The 20,517-nt window shown below is 30.9% G+C and overlaps 2 protein-coding genes and 1 long non-coding RNA gene across 4 annotated transcripts; 1 reads left to right on the top strand and 2 right to left on the bottom strand.

Moving 5' to 3' along the window:
- On the bottom strand, nucleotides 1-1,200 carry LOC115244037 (ribonuclease P protein subunit p21-like). Its single transcript, XM_029821400.1, has 4 exons — nucleotides 902-1,200; nucleotides 773-834; nucleotides 538-629; nucleotides 1-442 (listed from the first exon to the last, which is right to left on the bottom strand). Exons 1-4 carry the CDS (start codon nucleotides 903-905, stop codon nucleotides 166-168), a joined length of 435 nt encoding a protein of 144 aa, XP_029677260.1. The 5' UTR covers nucleotides 906-1,200; the 3' UTR covers nucleotides 1-165.
- LOC115244034 lies at nucleotides 898-2,640 on the bottom strand. 2 transcript variants are annotated; one of them, XM_029821397.1, is made up of 3 exons: nucleotides 2,299-2,640; nucleotides 1,851-2,032; nucleotides 898-1,746 (listed from the first exon to the last, which is right to left on the bottom strand). In XM_029821397.1, the coding sequence occupies exons 1-3, from the start codon at nucleotides 2,500-2,502 to the stop codon at nucleotides 1,587-1,589; spliced, it is 546 nt and encodes a 181-aa protein (XP_029677257.1). In that variant the 5' UTR covers nucleotides 2,503-2,640; the 3' UTR covers nucleotides 898-1,586. The 2 variants fall into 2 exon arrangements, with proteins under 2 accessions (XP_029677257.1, XP_029677258.1); XM_029821398.1 differs by having other exon boundaries at nucleotides 1,235-1,722.
- Nucleotides 2,641-2,813: 173 nt separating this feature from the next.
- On the top strand, nucleotides 2,814-17,576 carry LOC115244039. The gene is made up of 3 exons (XR_003885299.1): nucleotides 2,814-2,872; nucleotides 3,212-3,357; nucleotides 16,453-17,576. It is a non-coding gene; the product is annotated as an uncharacterized LOC115244039 (long non-coding RNA).
- The last annotated feature ends 2,941 nt before the right edge of the window (nucleotides 17,577-20,517 follow it).

Below are 20,517 nucleotides of genomic sequence, written 5' to 3'. Positions count from 1 at the left end.
AGTTAGCAAAAGTATCTGTTTATTAATTACAAATTTATTGTAATATTGTAACATATTTTATGTAAGTCATTAATAAAAAATATTCGTACACCAGATTCTAAGTTAATGTATAAAATGGATTTGTTTCAGAGATACACTAACTGGCATTTTCAAAATTTTTAGAATTTACCTTTTTTCATTTATTTTCTCAGGGGCATCAGATTTTTTAACATTTTCGTTCTTTGGTTTTGGTGTATAATCTAATGTCTCGATTATTGCTTCCGGTTGATCAAGCCACAATTTGTGTCCTTTTCTCGTAGGAAATTGTTTAGTATGCATACAAGTCAGACATGTCCATTTAACCCTCTTTATAGGCTTTGATGTTAATCTGACTCTAGCTGTCTCCCCAGGTATAAGTGGAGTTTGACAACATTTACATATGCTTCTCTTTAAATTCGGTTCCCTAAAGAAATTGATAACTTCCATTAATTTCCAAGAATTTGTTATATATATATATTTCACTTTTCACAAAGAGACCAACGATGTCTAGAGACTTACATGCGTAATACTGCTTTTTTGGCACAACCCACCATATTATTACCAAAGTAAGATGCTGTACATCGATCTATTAATGCCATTAGATGACTAGCCTGTGACAAAATTTTAAATAACAATAGCAATTTTTAATAATTTCTAGGTTACTTTATCAAGTCAAGAATATATAATATACTAATTGAATATATAAAGATTATAATTATCGGAAAATAATAAATTTCATACATTCTTTACATACTTGATATAAATAATTCATACGTTCAAAAATATCTTTGTGCTGACAAAGTTTGTTTTTATTTCCTGCAAGTAATAAGAAACTCTTGATATATGTGCATATTTAAATAAGCTTCAGTAACATTTAACTTACCCATCACGGAATCAATTTATCGTTTATTACCCCAATTTTGATTAATAATTAGTAATTCTTATAATCTTATATCGAAAAACTAGTATGTATTTGCGTCACTTTTAACGATTCTACAATGCATCTTTGTAATTTTAAGGTTAAGATTTAGGTTGAAGTAAGTTAGGTTATATATGTATATAGGATTAACTTTCATGCTGAAGTTATCACACAGAGATGCCACCTTGAAAATGTTTTCTTTTTTATTTGATACTTTCTTACAAAACTGTCCAGCTGCAAAATTCTATATTATAAAAATATATACATAGTTTAAAGATAATTAAAAGCTAATTTTGCAGTTTTTTCCCCATCTTTATTATATTACAACCCTAATCATATTTTATTTATACATCTATTAACAAAAATATATGTAAAAATCTAGTCTATACTTCTGCCAGCTTGTGCTTTTTTTAAAAGTAAACTAAATATATTGTCTTTTATCTAGGTATACTATTGAAATCAATAGACTCAGAGAAAAAATTTTAAAATTAAATCTATCTTCTCAATACTTTTGTAAGATGTTTTGAATTTGATTTTTTCACATAAATGTATATAGCCTATAAACAAGCCTTTTACATGGAATTGCATCAATGGTGAATCGGACATTTATTCCAGCATAAATTAAAGAAATCCTACTATCCTTAATAGATTATGCTGGAAACATCTGATTCTCCTTGGACTTAGCCTTGCACTTCCATGTTAAGAATGGTGTAAACTCTATTTCCAACTCAGACGCATCTTCAACTCTTAAAATGCTGTCATTTGTGTTATCTTTACTATCATCTCTAAAAAGAGAGAAACATTCATTTCTGTAATATATACATAATATGCATGAAATTACAAGTATCAAATTTCTTTCAGGAACAAAAATTTATCTAATTAATTCTTAAAATAAAATAATTTATCGCATTACCGACAATGTTTCTCTTGCACATTGTCATCCTCTTTATAATGATACCCATATTCTGCTAGAACAATATCCAAATCGTCGCATTGTTCCTTCAAGTCTTGATATATCTTATCCGATTCTTTTAATAATTGATCCATGTCTTCCAGCAATGGTTTGAATTCTGATTGAATTTTCTCCAATTTATCCTGATGTAATTAATTACATAATTCCATATAAAACTGACTATGCTTGAAATTTATTCATATTAAAATACATAACATTAACAATAATATTATTACAAGAATAAAAATAGTGTAGTAATATATTACCATTTTTTAAATATAGTAGTATATGATAAACATGTATGTGCGTTGTGTGATTGATTTAAAATTGAATTTTTTTTCTTTTGCATACAGAAAGATGTGCATTTCATTGAGTAACATTGAGTAATATAATTTCCAGTGGAACTCACGCTAGTATCCCGAAGAGACTCCCACATTTCGTCCAGGCACGCATTCGTCTGGGCGGTGCGCTCCGCGTAACCGCCGACGAGAAGATGCGGTATCTTCCAGGTCTCGGCGAGTTTATCGGTGCCCTCATCGATTTCATGCGCCTTGTGCCGCAATTCACCGAAATAATTCGAAAACGAATTCTTTTCCATGTCTCCGTTTTTCATAGAAATTGTCACACAGCTGAGTGACTAACAACTAATGATAACAACACTTCTTCATCTCAGAAAAGAATTGCCGATTTTCAAACCAGTAACAGTTTAATTTGGCGCACTGTTGCCAATCTTGAATTTCTCTCCGCACTTCAGAGTTGCGTTCGAAAATGTAATCATCGGGTAGAGTAACGTTTGATTGACCAATGGGGTGAACGGAGCAAACATCTCTGATTGGCCAGTCAAACATATCTGTTCCGACAGGCAGATTTACGAACGCAACTTAGACCGTTAGGCGCGCAGCACCGGTTTGAAAAATTTCCTTTACGGTAACGTCCTCTTCGATAAATATGGAGTTTCATAGCAAACGTACGTCCGTTCGGAGGTAAGATAATTTCGATTATTTATTCGATTCGATTCGATAGAGGCCCTTATTTGTCTTAAGAATGTCATAATAATATCAGAGTATTTCGTAACTATGAAGATTTTTTTAACGTTCTCTATTAATCCTCGTAAAAAAGAATAGTTTCAATTTTCCTCTTTCTCATACACACACAAACATATACACGCACGAAACAATCGGTTCTCTTAACAAAATATAATAGTTTTTAGAGAGGAAGAATGCTTTTTAACTATGGAATTTATTCTTGAAAACTATACTCCAACATCTCTCATAAAGAAAGTTGCATCGCAAAACTCCTTTTAACATATCTTAAAATTGCAGCGAAACCGCGGAGAAATCGTACCGAAAGCGTTGCTTATGGTGTTCGATAAATGTACAAAATGTCGGGTAAAGTGCATCAATCATCGAGACGCTTCAGAAAGATGAATCTTCTTGATACTCATTCGAACGCAGAGCTGCATAATGTGGTGAGTCAATTTGTCAGACATTTAATTTTTTTAACAAATTTATAGGACATCGCGTAATACAAGAAGCATTAAAAATGATTTAGAATCGCAGAGTAAGTTTCGTAGAAGATCAAAACGGCGGCAACCGCAATACAGAAAATAATTGCTACAGAAATAGTCAGAAATTATAGTCTGGTAGAAACTGCGTTTTCATTCAGTTCTTGCTATAAAAATAACTCGGCTCTATCATTTCCAACGCTTCGTGTTATAGGTTCGTTCACCTAAGAGATAGAAAGAGAGAGAGAGAGAGAGAGAGAGAAACAGAAAGAGATAGCGCTATTCCGCGATCGAGAAAAATCCAGTTCGTCTCGTCTCTTTATATGGCACTAAAGTACTGCGACAAGTATTGTATTGCGTTAAGCTGAACGATATCGTCGTCTAACGAGAAACTTATTGGATGCGCGATTGTGACGACAATTTTAAATTAACGGCAAGAAAAGAACATTTGATATGCGTATTTGAGTATGCATAACACGACCTCGCGAATCGTCTTTTCTTGCTCACGTGAGAGATTTTTATGATCGCGAACATTTTTTAATTGAAAAAAGTCATTGGTATATAGTGTTTATAGATTCAACAAAAAAAAACTTCCAACGTCGATTACGATCAATTATCTATCGCATTACCGGTAAATTTGCTTATAAAAATGCAAATCACTTGTCGATTTAAGTAAATTCTTTTGCCATTATATCTTGAGTAATTTTTTAAGCTTTGCATAAATTTATTGCACAACAATATTGATTTAATTAAATAACGTTTATATTTAAAAATAATATTTCTTCAATTTATGTACACATAATATACATATATATGTATATTGCTTTAGAAAAAGCAGAGACTACCAAAATATAAAAAATAATGACCGTTCAATTTGGAGAATTAACTTGATTTTAATAGAAATAGATTTCATGTTAAAATTATTAAGATATAATAAATTCATGTAAAAAAGAATACTTTTGCTAAAGAAAAAAATTTGATTAATTTTTAAAAGAAATATTGCTAATTTTTATCAACATCAATATAAGTATTATTCCCCGCATAAATAAAATTACGTCTTAAATAAAACTTTAGCAACATGCAGAATGGTAACATAATATTTCACATACGACCGAGATAGTGACTGAAAAAAATTTGCTCGATATTCTTGATGACTATAAAAAGTCGCGTTAGGACTATGCTTTTGATAAAAATTTGAATGATCTTTAACCGCTCATTTATCATAAGCGATTGTTGCAACATTACATTAGAGTGAAGGCTGCAAATATATTGTACTTGCAATGCACTTGCACTTGCGATCGTGCTCTGACGTTTGATTCAATAATATCGTTAGCCTGTCGCAGAGATAGCGGAGGCATTTTCTATTCGCTATCGCGTATGAGTTATGAAAAAAACCAATGAAACGACTGGTGATAATGTATATGACGTGCTTAAAAAATGACGTGAGGCTTTCAGATATGTTATCATCATAATTATGCGCTAATTAAACAATAATATACATCTATAATTAAATAGGTACATTAATTATAAGATATTAATTCTGTTTACGTCTCCTTTGTCGCCTTTCCAATTTTTTCAATGGGTGTTTCATATTTTTAAATATTAATTGATCATTGGAAAAGTACGATAGAATACACAACATATACACAAATACATAAAAGCATTCGAAATAAAAAAAAAAATTTTATTATTATATATTACTATATATTATATTATTGAAGTAACATATTATTGAAATTATCGATATCATACAGAACTGCCAATCTTATAAAAACTATCGAAAAATGATAAATTATTTCTCTTTTTAACGCGTTTTGGAGATTTCTTATTTCAAAACTCTTAAAATATTCGCCATGTATCTTATTATTGCTGAATTTATGTCATCGACACTTTTAGCATTGATGATATCAATTGATGAAATCTGCAAAACTTCAGAGCGTAATGTTATTCCTTCTTGACAATAATACAAACATGTTTATATATATTTCCTCATATAATAATCGAAGAATTTTTTTTGCTCAATTAGCATACTTTTCGAAGAATCGTATTTTTTTGCAGAATCAAAATATATGTTGTCATAATATATAGCAATATTATAATAAATAATATATGTTTTTTCAGAGACACGAAATCTTTCTGGTTTGCTATTTCTTCAAAAGAGCACTATTGTATATTATATCATACATTGTCTCTTTATTTTTTTAATATTCTTAAATTAATTATTGATATTTGAATGAAGCAGGACAGACACACATACTTTGCATTTAGTGACGTAAATGTACGAGCCAATTTAAACTTATAAGCAAACTTTGAAATTAGATTTAAGGGTTCTGGACGGATTAGCTACGTCAAAAGTTAATAAATCTAATACATTTTGAGATTCATGAAGTTGTGTCGCGCGCACACATACAAAGTGCTTTTAGTCTTTTAAAATATAAGACTAATAAATAATTTGTGAGTTGAAGTAAAGATTTTTAGCCTGTAGAATTAAAATTTTCATTTTCACGAATTTTTGTGTACAGTCACTATAAAAAAGTTAGTTCGATATAAGATAATATTTACGATTTAAAATTAAATTATATTCTACAGGCCAAATCTCTTTACTTTAACTTACAAGTTAATTATTAATTTTATATTTTAAAAAGCTAAAATTGTGTTTTTTGTGCAATGTTAAATTCACGAAACTCGAAATGTAATAGATTTTTTAATTTTTGATGTAGCTGATCCGTCCAGTTTTTTCTTAAACGGCGATTATAAATTACACGGCAATTCTATACGTTTTTCACATATTTTATGTAATATGAATCGCACCTTTTTTAATCTATACAGATTGTTCCTACATACGTCAGTGATTTCAACGTATTTTTCTATACGCGTAATCGTCGCTCTTAAAATAATTATTTCTTATGTCATCTTGTTTAAGCCATATATTTGTTATTTTTTTATTCTTTTGTTGTTGTTCATTTGTTTTTCTTGTCTTGTTTACACGCATCGTCTATCGCGTAGTATTGCAGCTATTTATACGCGATTCGTGATAAAACAAGATTATTTTTTGATATTGTTTTGATCGCGTATCGAAGGTATATCAGTTGTGATTCTCGCTTACGCTATCAAAGCGTGTGTGTATGTGAAAAACCAAGGATAGTATAAAGTTTCGCAAAACAGAAATTGTGTCTGCGCACCAAATACCATGAGAGTCACGGGTTATGCATAGTATTCATTTTTGCGATTGCTGAAGCACATTCTCTCCGCATGTGTTCGACCTGCAACATCTTTTCCTGGCTCTCTCACACACCCTGATAGATCAAGAATCTATCTAACGTACTTCGCTGACCTTGAAAATTTCGATTCAACGACTTTCATTCCAACGACGATACACTCGATGTCGGGAATGTCGGTCGTACACTCGAGGACAAACGTCGCGCGAAATGTTACTTGCATTTTTGCACTTCCGTTATCGCCAGAAGATGAAAGACAAGAGTAATAAAAAAACAAAGATTAATTCGAATATGTACAGAATGCTCAGAAATTATACGTATGAATTTGCAAAGATTGTGTTGAGGCTACCTTTTTGAGTTACGAGCGATCGAAAATGTGAATAATCTTTCGTTATTTTAATTTAGCTTTATATGCGGAGATATATCAAACTCTTGTTTCCAATTTAATTTCAAGCGGATTTGATTTTAATGAAGTGTTAACATAACGCGTATTTATAAGGATATTTTATATTGAATGAGAAAATATAAGAGAGAAAAGATGAAAGATGTCAAAAATTTTTAGTAAAGAAGAATTTATTTCAAACTAACTAAAGATTATATTTATGACTATTTACGCGACGCATGTGAGATTAACATTCTGATAAAATCACTTAGACAGCCGACAAAAAATCAATTGACACTCAATGAAATATTAATCTAACTTGCTTTTCCCACACCTTTAGTTTCAACTTTGAATTATCTTGATTGATTTAACAAAATGACTTGTTACTATATACCTGCATCGTTTATGTGTCGTTAGTGCGTCAGCGACGTTTCAGCGGCGCAACAAGTTAATTAATCATAATTGCAGTGACGTTAATTCGCGCATATAGCGCAAGAAGTAATTCAAGCGAGTACGTATATATAAGTGGCACATGGAACTTATACAATTATAAGTATCAATATTATATCCCGAAATAAAAAAAGACATACGTCGCAGACTCCGCTCGTTAGTTTCTCACCACATAACACGTCGATATGACATTAATTTATTTTGCATTTTATGGAGAACTTTGTTTTCGTAATTGATAGATTATAAATACCTCGATAATTCTAGACTCGTTTCTTCTTCTCTTCCTCAGATGCACCGGTACGGCATTTATTGTATCAATTAAACAGAAATTGTACAAACTTTTTTCGCGGAAATCTTGAACGATAGAATGGATGAAGATTTGTCTATAATCGCTACGTGCATCAATTTATTATTCTCACATTCTTTATTATTATTATTATTTTTTTTTATTAGCTCAGCACATAAGACGAAAATCGGCAGATCGGTTTGTGCAGCTCTGTTTTTTAGGTTTACGTTATTTTGTTGCCTGTAGAGTCGAGAAACCGGACATTCTCGTTTCTTTCTAATGACACGGGCCAAACGCATCCGCAGGCTGCACGTTTTGTTATCCTTAAGTATGTGTAATCTCTTAGGGGGAAAAGGTATATCTCTCGGGAAGATATCTACGGGGATTCACAGGGATTCAAGGGTATTCACAAGAAATTGTAACTTTCTTTTACATTATTTTTACATCTTTTACATTTTCTTATATTTGTAATTACAAGGGGAAAAAAATTACATTATGCTGGTGCATTTGATTCTATTATATAAAGTCGATTATATTTAAAATTGTATTTTTGGAGAATACTTTCTTACCTTTTCTTAGCAATAATTACTTTACATGAATAACTCTCGTGTACTTCAAGGTTATTGCGACGATATTTAATCAAACAAAGTGCAAATTTCTTTTATAGTGCTAGACGTATTACGTTTCGAGTATGTGTCAAAGCAATTCTTGCAACTAATCATTTCAAGAAATGACTTCACACAATTATAAATCATACAAATATGAAGATGTTGAGACACTTGTATATATAAATCTTTTCATCTTTTTGAGCAAGCAATTTGTCCCAGTCAATCTACTTGAACAAACTTTTTGCGCCACCTTCTTGGATATTTTTTTGAAAAAAATACCGTCCGATTTATGCAATCGTTATTCGTAATTACGTTTATAAGTTAGCAAAAATGCGTTCGACTGAAATTGAATGACCGTCAAAACTGCAGTATTGACTTGCAGTGCGATAACCTGGCTTAAAAACAAAGTAAATATGAAAGTTTTTAAAATAAACGCGATTATGAAAGAAGACAATATACGACGAAAACCCCGCAATAGACTTTATTGTAGATTTTAATATGATTGTAACAATTATCGCAATTTTGCTTAAGAAAGAAATAATATTATTTAGTGTCAAAATTATCTCTTTTTTTTTTACATTTATCACACACATTATTTCTGCTAATGAGATTAATGAGGCTGTGTCTCTTAATGAAAATTACTCGACTTGTAAATTATTTCCTTGACTGTCTCAAAGTCTTCGAGTGAGGATACGTTCAAACACTGTTTGTTTCCTTCTATGCAACCTATTAAACCAATAAACCAACTTACAAGGGTCAATAAGTATTTAATGCGTCGATTGACCTCTCAGCGATTCGCGAAGCTACATACACTTTTTGTCTGTTATAATCTACAATTCTCAGGAGGGAAAAATGCCAAACAAACGGCTTTATAAATTAACGTATTTTTATAAATGGCAATTATTTATTTTTATAAATAGCAAGCATATAAATCTATTTTTTAGCTCATCAAATTAAAACAAAAAGACAGGATACACAGCAGCAAAAAATTTAAAAAAGTTATTAATAAGATAGGCTCTTGAATAATTAATGAAAATTAGGTTACGAGACAACTTTCTTCAGCTTTTACTAAAATTATAGGAGGGGACTTCATGTGTGAGAAAACCTGATTAATTGTACTTGACAATTAGCATTCTCTTTATTAACAGATATTACATCATGTATAAGGTCATGTATAGAAGGTTAGCAAAATAAGACTACAGTCGCTCGTGGTGACTTTAATTATATGCTGCATTAATATTTTTAAACTAAGTTGGAATATTTCATGTTAATTTCATATGTATCTATCTATCTTATTATGATTCTTATTTCAAAATAAATTTTATTTTAATATAGAAACTTTAGTGCAGCATATAACGCGCGATACTGTAAATGTAAAGAGAAACTTATCGTGCTCTTTTTTATTAAAAGAATACATATAACGCGCGATACTGTAAGTATAAAGAGAAAGTTATCGTGCTCTTTTTTATTAAAAGAATGCATGTTTTATATTTTGTTATTGTTTCTATGTTTCTATAGATTCTTTCAAATAGAAAATTTTGTATGTTTAGATTCTAGAGAAAGTTTCTTTTTCTTTATTAAATCAAGAAAATTAGACACGTTAAATAAATGTTATTGTACCATTGTTAGACTGAATTTAAAATGTATTGCAATATATAGTTTTAGCTGTACACACACATATACACATACATACACAACTTTCAACTTTATACATGCAACAAAACTTATTAATTCTATCCACAATATAGTTTAGATCTATGCTGTTTATAGAGTTTCAGTTTTCATATAGACTTATGGATCGTTCGTATTTGCAGTCCTACATTTTCAATTACAGTCTCGCTCTTTTCTGAAGTATTGGCTTTCGGCGCCAACCGGGCTAAAGTTCAAGCGATAAATTCTATCTCGGCGAGACATTTTGTTTATATGGCGCGTTCTAGCAAACGATTTTTCGCAAAAAAACCAGCGCATTGGGAAATAATATATATTATAATTTGCAGCTGGTGATATAGCTTAAAGAAGTCGAATTAAGTGTAACGATCGGCGAAATTATATATTTTTTACAAATTGATATTTGTGATTTGCGTTTCCTATTATTATCATTATCACTAGATAAACATTTTTACGAATTGTCAAGCAGTCAAAAAATATCGTTAAGTGCGTTTGGAGCGTCTTCAAGATGTTTACATTTTAAATCACAGAGAATCTGTGACAAAGCCGAAAGTTTCGATCCTGCGACTCATCTCAAATATTTGAAAAATTAAACAACCTGCGAGTGTATACCATATTGTGTGTGTGTTTCTGGCTTTAGAGTAATAGCTAAGAATACGATTTAAAGAGATCAAATAATGTTTGATAGTCGGAATATTTAAAAATATAAAATTTTACAAACTAAAATTTAGCTGCGTATGCTCGGAATCGGCTTCAATAAGCCTAATAATGTCAATACATAGCTATTGTTGCCATGCGTAATTCCGTGAAGAAAAGTTTCTGCGCGAGAACATCTCGCTGTGCAGTGGCACGCAATCGTGGCTAGTAAATACTCAAGTGTTAACTTGAGACCTTGCTTATATTTTTATGTCTGAAGGCAAACGGACTATCTATGACGAGCAAGCATTCGATTCGCGTCCGAATAGAATTCATTATTAACGGCACGAGTTTGTCATAGCTCACGCGATATACGTGACGTAGTTACAAGAACTGATAAAAATGATTAATTACGATGTTTAAGACAAATTGTATCATTCGTAATACATGCAAAAATTCATGAAAGAGACCGATTACGATTATTTATAGATCTACAGATCTGCAAAATAGAAAGAGTAGTTACAACTTTGTAACTTTTCTTGCTGGTACTTTGAAAATATGTAAATTTTAAAATTCTGAACTTTATGATTTTAGAAACGAGTAATATAATAATTTTTATATCCTGTGTGTAATCTTCGTACCTTGGAATCGTTTTCAACCATATAATAATACTTTTCTCCTGCATAACAAGAATCACGCAAAAGATGCATTATGTGATATCATTAAATCGAGCAATCATGTGCGTAATCGACCGTTTTTAATACTCACTAGAATTTTAATCCGTGCATCACACAGCAATTTTTCATTGCAAATGCCCCCTAAAAAACTCATAAACTTCTATTATATCGTAAATGAATATGCATGAAATATACAGAGATGGTTGCATTCGAGGTAAACAAATTGTATTATACGTTCACAGTATGTGAGAGATGACGTCGTTGACGGGAATTCACAAAAACGATTACACGCCAAAAGATTGGCTTACTCAATCTTCTAATTATCATACGGTAGTAAATATCTCGTGTGAATCTCACGATGGGATATAATGGAATATATTTTATTTCTTTTTGCATGCTGAAGTATTTTTCTCGAATGACAAGCAATTACCTTTCACTCTCCTCGATTTTTCAAGGGAAGGAAACTTCATTTTTTATCTTGACGAGATAATACTTCCGATAGGTATTTCTCATGGAAAGTTCTAGTCATGGAAAGCTATGAGTCGGGTCATGCGTCTTACATTTATCATTAAATCGCAATATTTTACGTTAGAGATTTATATCTATATTTGTATTTTGTTTCTATTTTAAATTCAAATTTTATTTTTATAAAAATTTTTTTATTATTGTTTCTTTATTATTTACTTTACATTTATATGTCATCGCACATCGATCTGACCAATCGCATTTCTATCAAGAGAACCTTTAGAGTATCTTTAATACATAATTTCTCATATAATTCGCCGTTTATTTCTTTCATAAGTCACGATGCTGTAATTCGAATGTTTAAAAGTTAATGTACGGCTGTGATAATAGGGTTTAGCAATATCTTGTTAACATTTGTCAAAATTTTATACGGTTAATCAATCGAATCATTGTGTTGACTTTTGAAGTCGCTGCGCTAACACGCAAATGGAGAGTTCTCGATGTGCAGTATTACACACACATTTGTATCATAATTTGCTTTAGTGAGTCGAGATTGAAAGAGGCTGATGTGATTGATGCTGTTCTACGAACTCTTAAATGCATGAATTTGCAACTCGTATTCTCTATGCTTCTTGAATCTTTTTGAGTCCATTGGCTAGCCGAGAAAAATAGGAAGCAAAACTAAATGACGTGAGATCATCTCAAGACGATCCTCTTCAATCTCGATCTTCTTCGTGCGTTTGGTGTTAAAACAAATTCATACATGCAGGCAGGCAGGCACATTCTGTTTTGTTTAATTTCAATAAAATAAAAATATGCTGAAATGGAACATGCTGCTTTTATTTTTCTACGTTCAGTCTAGTTTAATTTACCTTGTAAGCCTACAAATTATTATATAATTAAAGCTGCGATTAAAAAATAATTAGTAAAATGCTATTTTGACAAAAATTTAATTTGAAGTTTGTATTTAATTCGACGAAATACTTAAAGGCGTTCATTATCAGTTAATATATTTAAATATACATATATTAATTAATAGGGTAAAAAGTCTTTGTATTTCGAAGTACTGTTTTTGCTTACCTGTATTCTAGCTACTGCTTTTATTATTTGCTGTTTTTGCACAAATGCATAAGCAAATAAGTCTAGACATTGCTAATGTAATTAAATAACTCGATTAAATGAATGCAATTTTTTTTTTACGATATTTAACCAGACATCTGCAGAATATCAAATCATTGCGTCACAGAAATTCTGCATCTTAATGTTTAAAATAAAGATTCTAATTAATAAAATTATTCATTTATTTTTACTGTTATCTTGACATAAAATTTCAAATTTACCGTTCATAATAAAAAGTGCAAAAATATTTAAATAACGTCTCTCATTCTAATTCTGTAAGAAAAAGCATCATTTATTTGAATTATTGTAGCATTCATTGCTATTATCATGATTTGACTTTTCAATTTTTTCTCGAGATCATAAGTCACGCTATCGACACGATATGGTAGCATGCGAACGACTAGGATAAGAGATAAATGTTGGATAAAATCTCTTATTGACTTATTATTAGTATTGTATATCTCTTTAAACCCGATTAATAAACAACTAATACAAGTTTTTTCTAATATTTTAATTTTATACCATAAGTAAAAGAAAAATCAGATTAAATTAAGACAAATTTCAAAAATCCAGTTCTTCTTTTGTAAATGTTTTATTTTTAATAAAAATAAGAGGAACACCGGCAAAAATGTTGCTAACATAATGTACATTATGGTTAATGTAACTTTCTACGTATCTTCGTCGAGATGCATTGCCCCTGCTCGAGGGATATCCCGAATTCGGGACTTCCCTCGAGCAGAGGAATTATTTGCTCAAATCATTTTTTTTTTTTTTTTTGCCATGAAACATCAATGATGCAAACGAGTTAGCACGTGGACCATTTTCTCATACGTACATTCCAACGCACGCACGCTGACAGACGCAACTATGCTAAGATCCCCTGCACGCATACCTGCGCACAGACGTCGCGTCGCGTCGGTCAGTCGAGCCTGTCGAGCTCGTCCGAAGGCCGCCGAGAGACTCGGCCTTATATAAAGTCGACCGGCCGATGGATCGTGTATTTATTCGCAGAACGTACGACGTCTTGGTACGTCTCGAGTCATCGAGCTCTTGAAGTTACGTTTTAGTCAGCATCGACCATTCAATCGATTTTTGGTCCCGCGATAATCGATGTGACATCTGTCACGTAAAAAGTGCAGAGTGTCAAGTGCCATTGAACAAAAAGTTTTTACACGCATTGAGCGAGTGAAACTCTCTGTGTGAAACGCGAGTCTCTTCAAAGATCAAAGCTCGTAGAGAGACTGATCATGTATACGAATCCGTTCAACCGCAAACACAGTACGATCCGTCAGATGCTAGATCGTCTGTTGGACCCGACGAAGAAGACCATTAAGAGATCGGAGAGCGTCTCGAGTTCCAGTAGCAACGACAGCTCGAAGGACAGCCACGGGTCTTTCGGCCGTTGCTACTCCTTGACGCATAGTCATCGAGGTAATCTTCCGTGGGGCAGGAAATAATCTTCTCGTGAGGAGAGTCCTTCCACATAGCTGAAGAGCAGTGTCCATGCCATGTCGATGCTTAAATCATGCGTATGATGTTCTCGATACGAGTTTTCCGCTTTTGCCTTATCGGCAGCAGCATCTGTATCTCACATCGTTCTGTATCTTTTTGGATGAAGTAAGCAACCGAGAGTAAAGACAGCACATTTGATCTCGTTTACGAACTGCATTTTGCTCGTTGAATGTGTGGCGACTCGTTTCTCGATCTACGCCAATGACACGATCAATAAGAAGAATGAGTCGGAAGATAAGTAACGGACGATAACGATTGCGTTGGAAAAATCGGAGAGAAACTCGAGGAACTTAAAGGCCATGGTCAAGACCGTGAAAGAAGCACAAGCGTTCGAGGCATTCGAAGACGGTTAATCGATTATACGATTTGATCGACAGCGAAGAAATGTTTCTGGGAATAATCGAGAAGAAGTTATTTCTTCCACTATCAAGAAGCAGCAGAAATTCTTTCTTCTCCTGGATTTTTTCATATTATCTATAAGTCATCTCTATAATCCGACAAGCGATTTAATTTTATTGTATCATTGACCATCCATAACGAATCCATAACGAATCCATGGTCGTGATTCTCTGCAGTGCCATAATTAGTTAGGGCCTAGGATCCATCAAAATGCTTAGGTTTATGAGAACTAGCAGAAAAGACGAGTGGACTTCTGTGTCGTTGGAGGGTAGCCGTCAATCTTAGGTCACTAGTCAAAGCCAGTATTAGCTATCGATTGTCATAGGTTCGACGTCACATCATACATCGACGTTATATCAATTTCGCATTTTTATATAATTTATTTCAATCGTTTTTTTGTATGATATAACTCAAATAAATGTTAAATATTTTTTAAAATATTTCTGTTTGATATCAGCGTCCTTATACCTCCCGTCTTCCGTTTATTGCGCTATTCAAATTGTTTATTAGAATTTCGATACTTTCAATTGTTTCGTCATTAATTACAGTTAGTTGTAACAGTTTACACTTGCATAGATATTTCGATTTAATGAAAAGGAAAAGTATTATGATACATTTTATAGTTGGATGTTATTATCGTCACGAAAGAGAAATCTGTCGACATCTAAATCTATAATCGTGCCGTTATTTCTTGAAGAAAATATTCAGATACTTTATAAATATTTATTTATTAATAATTAATAGAAATTTTTATAATCACGAATATTATCTTATTTTAATAATATTATGTATTTTAATACATATAATTATTTTGAAATTGTTTTAATTACTCTTTTAAATTATCATGAGTTATTTTTATGTTAAAAATATCTCCATTAAAATAGATTTTTATGTCCAGATACCTTATTGCACTATTACATATTTGAATCACGTTGATCACGTATAATTAACGAAAAGAAATCAGGAATAGTAAAATTAAAAGTAAACGAGAATATATATATATTGCAGAAATTATAAATTTGCGATATTTTCTTTGTTCTTAAACTTATTTTTTATTGCATTATATTACGTATTAAAAACGATACTTTTTGCCTAAATTGATTTTGCTTTTGTTATACTGCTTATTTGCATATATATTACTTTATCACACGTAGTTAATAATGCTACAATATAACATATAGTTAATAATTTGACTTAATCGTCAAGCCAGAACCTAGACAGTAATGTAATTTTTTCGTCTAATATATATACATATAATAGATTCGGTAAAGTCGAATTCGATTCTATATAATGTCAAAGTCAGTCTGTTTTCCCGTTATAAAATTAATATTGTACTAAATTATCATTATAGCATGATATGTAATATCGTTGAAGTATTTCAGTTGTAATCTTGTGTATGAAGATACGTGAAAATTTATATTGCAGGGTTTATATATAAGTACATTGGTTGCCATTATTTATCACGAGTCACCCCGTGATACGGTTGTCTTATTCCGCGAGAAGATTCTCCGAGGAAATGTTTTCATGAAAAAAATTGTTTCCGTACTTTTTCCTTTATTTTTAATTTAATTAATGTGCTATATATTTATTTTAATTTTCCGTTTTTACTTTATTCTAATAAAGTATTTTTCTTTTGCAGGCATCAAGACGCGACTATCTTCATCCGAGTCACATTTTTCTCGCTTCGTAACAATTTTCTTCGATTGTAAATATCAGCTTGATCACTTCGATCGGAAGTGGCGCAATTTTTCATGAGTTCAAAGTCCAATATGTGTCTCCGTAGGCGTTACATCTCTGATTCACATGCTGCGTAAAAATGTTCCGGTCGGCCTTAAGATAAAGATCAGGTAAGAATAGCAATAGAAGAAGGTAAAAGGAGGAAAAGAGACGGTTTGCTCTGGTTGGAGTTTGATCGAGATTCGAAGGATGGCAAAGAAAAAAATACATTTTGCGTTATCCGTTTAGATTGCGGAAAATAATTAAATAATTGATTACGATATATATAATGATAATGTTTGATTTGAAACCATCAGTACAATTAACAGGTCAATAAAAATATCCACGAATGAATTTTATTTTAAACCATAGATAAATGAAGATGTAAACGAAAAACGTTTACTCAATCGAACACATTAATTAAAGCTGTCTGGTCAGCTGCGATAACCTCATTACATTTTTATTCTTATATAACGTTATTTATTATTAAGTTATTAATTCACTATTCATGGTTTTTATAAAACTATAATAATGATTACATAATTTCATACGTAACAATAAAACTAGTTTACAAAGACAATAACAAAAATTAAAAAAATTTATTATTATTATGTATCTATCTTCTCTATTTTATTTTATTACTATGATGCAATCGTGGTATTACCTGCAATGCTGCATATTTGCATTACTGCCATGATGCTAATTGTAAGTAGAATATTCCAGAATTTATTTTTTTGAATCATAAGATAAGCATTACATATTATTATATTTTAAATAATTTTCTTTTGAATTACCATTATCTAAATGTGCTATAATATTTTACATAACTGAAGTACAAAAACATATTTTTTATTGCTTGCTTATTATTCGTGTAATTACATTTTAATCGAACAAACAAGTTTCTGTGCCGTTTTCGTAATTAAAAATATGTGTCAACGTGTTTTTCCTGAAGTGTATGCATCATTGGAAACGATCTGCTTATAGGTTGCAACGCAAAACTTGTTTCATAAAATTTTGAAGCAAGTGACGAGTAAAATTGCGAATTTATATTGTTAATTAATTCGATTGTGATATAAATTTCATGGATTATATTTAATTACATACATCATTTGCATGCGTGAATGATTTTATCGCGCGTCTAAAATTTAGAATATGAAATGATGAAAAATAAAACCATAGCTATGGACAATTTATCTTCTTACGACAAAGTTAGCGACGAATTTATTTATCGTTATGGCAAGAAGAAGATGATTTGTTCAAGAATCATTATATAGAGGAATTTATAGATTGTAACGAAATTTTCTTTCAAAAAAAGAAAAATTTTGTTTTTAAGGAAAAATTTTCTTTGTTTCACAAAATTATTTATCCTTTTTTTTTAATGTTTCCGAGTTTTTTAAGACTTCAACGTCTGGAAATACGAATACACGGGTTATTCCCAAGATAATTTGGAAAGAGAGATATCCAGGTTAACTCTTGGGTTATACCGAGTTATTATTTATATAAATAAGATGAAAGATAAGTAGCCGGATGTCATACATAATAAGTTATTTTGCTTAATGACAGTAATATACAGGCTATTAAAAAAAACCATTCGATATTTATGTGGTAGATAGAACATACTGAGTAAAAAAGCCTTAGTAAACATAGGTCGAAAGCTCAACTGTTTCTGAGATATAAACATTTTTGTATGTTAGCATCATGATTGACTTACTGGCTTCTACGTGTCGCATGCGATGTTTATCTCAGTGTTTATAAACCGCGTTCTGAATGTCCTTATTCAATTTCCATACGTACTTCATAATAGAAAATTTCACCGGCAATCAGTCAGTTGTCATGAACCGGCGATTGCGGACCTTTGCGATTTGGTGATTACACAGTTACAAAGTATCGTGCTGAAAATGTCGGCGTATTACGATATGCATAAGATATGCATATTCTTCGCCGATAAATGACTTAGAAGAATTACGTAACCGAATCGGCGTGCTTGTTAAATAATTCGACAGAGATTTAGAATTTTCGAGAGAGTTCGCGATTCTGTAAGAAGAAGTGTGTATGAAAATGGAAAGAGGACATGTGGAACACCTTCTGTAAACATCGAGATAAAGATTTAGACAGATTATCTTCTCACGTCGCATACGACACGTAAAAGCCAGTAAGTCAATCATGATGCTAACATACAAAAATGTTTATATCTCAGAAATAGTTGAGCTTTCGACCTATGTTTAATAAGGTTTTTTTACTCAGTATGGCGTGTCCTATCTACTATATAAATATTGAATGTTTTTTTTAACACCCTGTATATATATATATATACAGTATACTTCCGCCCTCCCTCCTCCGCATAGACATACAATGGATATATTACATTAAAGCAAAATTTGTCAGAACTTGTTGAAATATGTTGAAAGATTCTCGAATATTTATTTTTGTCAAGTGTCTTTACTTATGTATCGTATATTAAGTATCATCTTGCATTTGCATCTTTCTAGATTATACACAATAAATATGTAATATTAAAATGCCCAATATATTTCGTGATTTTAATTATATTTCATCCATAAAGTTAAGCCAATAAATACAAATATGTATATAAAAAATATGCCATATATATATACATATGTACATAAGAAAAGACACTTGACAAAAATAAATATTCGAGAATCTTTCAACGTATTTCAACAAGTTCTGACAAATTTTGCTTTAATGTAATATATTCATTGTATGTCTATGCGGAGGAGGGAGGGCGGAAGTATACTGTGAAGAAAATGATTTATTATAAAAATAATATATGTATAAAAATAATTTATTATTAGCAGAAGTTAGGCTCCATATATAGTCGCTCATTGATATTTATAGCTTACGGTACCATATCGTTGATAATCGAATAAATTATTTATGATTCTCAAAGCATTATTTTTTGCAACTACTTTTATACCACGTATTCAATGTTGCTAAAATTAAATTAAAATCAATTAATATTCACGGCATAGTGTCTTCTTTTATGTTGTCCTCTTAAAGTCCGCATACGTACTAACCGTACATTTTCACTCTGATGTGTCTCGTTCGTAATTCATGATCTAATAATCAAAATTGATCGAGAAATTCAGTTCGGAAAACTTTATCTCTTCTTTGTTTGTCGATAGAAAAAAAGTCTGGTAATATATAGCATTTGTATTTAATAGGATTTTATTAAAATTTTTATAGAAAAAGTTTGAGCGTCATTATCGAAAACTGCACTGATTATTGTCTTGACAATATTTTTCTCTCTTTATTTCTTTCTCTTTGATTATCTCTGAATTAAGATTATTATCTTTTTAATTTATCGAGATTTCATAATTTGTTTTGTATCATTAGCTAACTTATATTTATTATATACAAATAACAATTTTTTTTTAGACAAAATATTTTATTTTATAATGGGAAAATAGTAGAATTTATGATTGTTGAGTAAAGAAGAGATTATACACTTATATATGTAACATGCGCGATTGAAATATGCGACGATCAGTTATCTATAATTTTTAGAGAATTTTTTGAAACATTTGATGACGTTTAATAATGATGAATAATTATGCTATATATTTAACTATATACAATTATGTAATATGCTCTTATATAACAAACAAAAATTACAATCCGTCTTAAATAATTTATAAGGGATTTTCTCGAACATCGATTACACATTTTAATAATAGCGTGTGTCATTTAGATGTGTGAATGTGAAGAAAAAAATCTGAAGTTACGCTGTTATTAAAATATGTAATCGATCATTCGAGAGAGAGAGAGAGATAGAGAGAGAGAGAGAGAAGAATCTTATCTAAGAATAGCATACTTCAGATGGATATATATGCACACACACATTTAATTATTTTTGTGTTTTAACGTAAACGTTCTTAATAATTAATTTATATTGCATTTTTCACTTTGAATGTATTCAATCTATTTACGAAATTGTTTATTCTGCATAATGCAAATATCGTAACTAAAC

This window comes from Formica exsecta, unplaced genomic scaffold (genome assembly GCF_003651465.1).
Source record: "Formica exsecta isolate Colony F162 unplaced genomic scaffold, ASM365146v1 scaffold79, whole genome shotgun sequence".
Lineage (NCBI taxonomy): Eukaryota > Metazoa > Arthropoda > Insecta > Hymenoptera > Formicidae > Formica > Formica exsecta.
Note: the sequence above shows the minus strand (reverse complement) of the source record. Positions and strands in the feature narration are given on the sequence as shown.